This window comes from Protobothrops mucrosquamatus, unplaced genomic scaffold, assembly GCF_001527695.2.
Source record: "Protobothrops mucrosquamatus isolate PMUCROS unplaced genomic scaffold, P.Mucros_1.0 scaffold1860, whole genome shotgun sequence".
Taxonomy (NCBI): Eukaryota; Metazoa; Chordata; class Lepidosauria; order Squamata; family Viperidae; genus Protobothrops; species Protobothrops mucrosquamatus.
Window position 1 is genome coordinate 43,738 of NW_015387989.1, and position 3,988 is coordinate 47,725.

Genomic DNA, 3,988 nt, shown 5'->3' on the forward strand with positions numbered 1-3,988 from the left:
GTCTTCAAATAGCTCAAGAGTTGTCAGTTATCAGTTGTCAGACCTTGATGGGCGTAGGTGAGATCCGTCAACAAAGCAGTGAGTGAGGGGGGAATCCAAAAAACCCCCACAGGCAGAAAGTTCACAGAAGAGGCTCTGACAAACTTCTCCCTAAGTCACATGGGTAGAAGAACGGAGAGGAGGGGCAAGAGCACAGTCTCACTTGCAAGGTTCTTACATAGGAGGTGAAGCTTCTAAAGAAAATTTATTAAAGAATGTTACAACTAGGAGTAAGAGGAATTGGACAATAGTGAGCTTTCTTTCACTGGATGTGTTCAAATGAAGGCTAGAGCATTATCAGTGATATTTCACAGAGAGAAGGAAATAGTTTGGCTGATCTAAATGGAACAATAAAATCCTGCAGTTGGAAGGGAGATCTAGTCCAGCCTGTCCAGGACACGAATCCTTTATACCATCCCAGACAAATGGCTGCCCAACCTTTGCTTGAAAAACTCCAGTGATGGAGACTTCCTGATTTCGGGAGACTGTTTAGTAGTTCTTCTGGCCAGGAAATTCCTGCTTATTTCAATTTGGATCCTTCTCTGTAAAGCTTCTACCCATTGGTTCTTCTCCTACCTTCAAGAGCCGTGAAGGAAAAATCCAGACTCTCTTTCTTGTGGTGGTCCTTCAATTATTAGAAGATAGCTATCATGTCTCCCCTTAGCCTTTTTTTCTTTAGGCTAAACATACCCAGTTCTGTAACTGGTCTTCATAGTTTTAATCCCTAAACCCCAACCTCGTTTTCTTTATTCTTTGAACTCCTTCCAATTCTGCAATCCCCTTCTTTTATTGTGGTGAACAAAACTGGACACGGTATGCAGGAGAACAATCACTTCAGTGATTGCAATGTTCTATCTCTGTTCAAGCAGCCCAAGATTGTATAGCTAGTTTTACAGCTGCAACACTCTGTTGGCTCATGCCAGGATATTCAGACCCTTCTCACCACACCAGGTGCCACATCTTGACCCTGTGCACCTGCTGGTTCCACCTAAGGTCCGAACTTTATATTCCTCCATTTAAAAAGGCTAATAATAACTAGAAATTAAGTAGTTCCAGCTTCTCCCTATTGCTTGTCCTAATTTCCCCCTATTTTCCTAGCAGTGGTTAAAAAAATGATCCTTATTCTTTGATATTCTATTCTTGTAATATCCCTCTCTTTTCATGTTTTAAATTTGTCCTTTTTGTTTCTTGTTGATAGAGAACTATTTATGCACCCTTGGTGGCTTCATCGGGACACTCCCATTTTTAACTTTTTTCTTTAGTATTGTTTGCATTGGGGCCTTAATAATAACAATAACAATCAGAATAGAGCTGGAAAGGACCTGGGAGGTCTTCTAACCCAACCCCTTGCTCAAGCAGGAGACCCTATACCATTTCAGACAGGTTGTTGTCTAGTCTTTTCTTTACCTCCAATGATGAAGCACCCACAACTTCTGGAGGCAAGCTGTTCCACTGGTTAATTGACTTCACTGTTAGGAAGTTTCTCCTTAATTCCAGATTGCTTCTCTCCTTGATTAGTTTCCATCCGTTGTTTCTTGTCCTGCCTTCTGGTGCTTTGGAAAATAAATTGACCCCTCCTCTTTGTGGAGAAAGATTCTCCTTCCTGAGAGTCTCCCAACCTTCTTGAGGATTCCATTCCTTTAGAATCCTTCCTACTTTTTCCCTTCGTTGCTGAAATCAGATCTCTTGAAATGTAGAATAATAACCAGACAACTTTTGGTTCTGCTTGCCTGCAGGGTGAATTCCAGGAAGATGCGGTCATTCACTCTCACCATTCTCACCTTCCCACTCCACCATTTGTTCCCTGTTAGTAAGCATGAAGCCCAACATGGCTAGTTCTCTGGTCTTTGATTGTTGAAGTCCTCTACAGCAGAGGTCCCCAACCTTTTGGGCACCAGGGACCAGTTCCATGGAGAGAGGCTTTTCCATGGACCAGAGGGTGTGTGGTTTTGTGTGCTGCCTGCATCTTATGGATGGGGCTTTGCTTGTTTGTGCAGACCAGTTGCTGGCATGCCACGGCCCAGTACTGCTCCACAGACTGGGGGTTGGGGACCCCTGCACAAGACACAGTGAGAACCCGTAAAATCTCCCACTTGCCGCTTTGGTTGATTCCCAGTTGATGCTCAAGTAGTTGAAGTCCCCCCCCCCCGACACAGTGATACGTTTCCTGGACACTCAAGGATCTGATCTGCAAAGATTTCAGCCACACTTGCCTCATTTTTTGTTTTGCTTTTTTCTTTGATTTCCACTCAGACACTTTCGGCAAGATTTTCACCCTTGATGTCCTGAATTTCTTTACAGGTGTTGAAATTCTTCACATATAATATGACACCTTTTCCCCCTCCCCTAGTTGGACTTTTTTTTCTTGTCAGCAAACTATATCCTTCTAGTTTTATATTCCAATCGCATGATACATTCCACCAACTTTTAGAAATAATAATAATAATAATAATAATAATAATAATAATAATAATAATAATAATAATAATGATGCCACCTTTCCTCCAGTGTTCTAAGGCTTGATGTTCTCCCTGTTTGTTCCTCATTCTCTGAGCACTGATGTACAAAAAGCCTCTGAGTCTCAGCACTGGCCTTCTCAGCTTTGCCTCCTGCATCTCCTGATATATTTTTACCACTTCCTCTCTTGATCTCAGGGTCTCTTAACTTTGGACAGAAACTTTGGCTGCCTTCTGATTTCTTTCCTACTCCAGGTTTAGTTTAAAGTCTGCCACGTGACCCGAGTATAATGAAATATATACTTGCCAGTCTTTGGGAGGTGCAACATATCTTGTGGCTTGCGGAAGCCCTACCTGTAGAGGGCCCAGTTGTGGTCCAGGAATACAAAGTTTTCTTGGGTGCTCCATTCCTGAGCCAACAGTTCACCCCCCCTAAATCCTCCACTCCTTCTTTGGGCCAATTGGAGGCATGGATGAAAACCCCACCTCTGCTCAAATCTCTTTTGCCTTTCTGCCTAACTCCTCGTGGTCCTTTGAGATTCTTTCCAGTCTCTTTTTTGGCAGTGTTATTTGTCTCAATGTGAAACAGGATGAATAATGGTCAGTAGATTCGATAACGGGACCCTTTCAACTCTATGGTACTAGACATATTGGGGCATATAAGCAAAATGTATGAGAATAAGGTGGTGGCACCTTAGGAGGATGTTCTGGGCATGGAAGGGTCAGTTTGGCTGCTTCATCTAATGCCCAGCAATGATGTTGTTCTTGCAGCCCCAGAGAAAGAAGTCAACTGTTGCAAGAAAGCCTACAACTGGTTCTGCGGCCTGGAGCAGACGGGCCCCAAGCTGAGCAAGGAAGAGGAGGAAGCCCTGCAACACAAGCTGATGGACACCACAGAGGAGCCGTTCTGGAGGCGCGTGGTCAACATCAATGCCATCATCCTGCTGTCGGTGGCTGTCTTCTGTCACGGATTTTTTGCATAGGTCAAACGTTTTGTTTTATTTGAGAATGAAGTTCTTGATTGCTAAATTGCACTGTGACATCATAATCTGTAAATTGCACCTTATTCAACTTGAAACTTATTTGTCAGGAGAATCATTTAACTCATCAAGTTAACTGAAAATACGACCGTGAGTGCCGTTGATTGGGAGGGGCCATGAGGGTCTGCAGACTCTCCTCAAAGTGGACAGTCCTCAGTGTTTTTGTCCCTGTTTTTGGATTGTGTTACCAAAGTGTGTGAGTGCGTGTGTCAGAAATTCAGATTTCCAGTTGTTTTCCCTTTGTTTTTTTAAGTGTATGATTTGTACCGGAAAAGTTCAGTTGCCTCAGTTGGCTGACTTTTTTTATTGTTTTGGAGGCAAACTCTTCTCATCTTGCCCCCCTTTATTTAAGACTCATGCAAAACTGTTTCTACCTGTATTAACTTTGGAACTGGAAGTATTTGAATTGAATTATTAACATCTAGTTCACCTAGAATCAGCTTGAAGTGGTTT

At 42.9% G+C, this 3,988-nt stretch overlaps 1 protein-coding gene across 1 annotated transcript in view; it reads left to right on the top strand.

The window, feature by feature from the left end:
• The window catches only part of SLC5A1 (solute carrier family 5 member 1), an 18,800-nt gene extending 15,230 nt beyond the window's left edge, over window positions 1-3,570 (top strand). The window contains exon 12 of the mRNA XM_015823395.1: window positions 3,267-3,570. Coding sequence (XP_015678881.1) covers window positions 3,267-3,478 — 212 coding nt within the window. The 3' untranslated portion in view covers window positions 3,479-3,570. The remainder of the gene's footprint in view (window positions 1-3,266) is intronic.
• The last annotated feature ends 418 nt before the right edge of the window (window positions 3,571-3,988 follow it).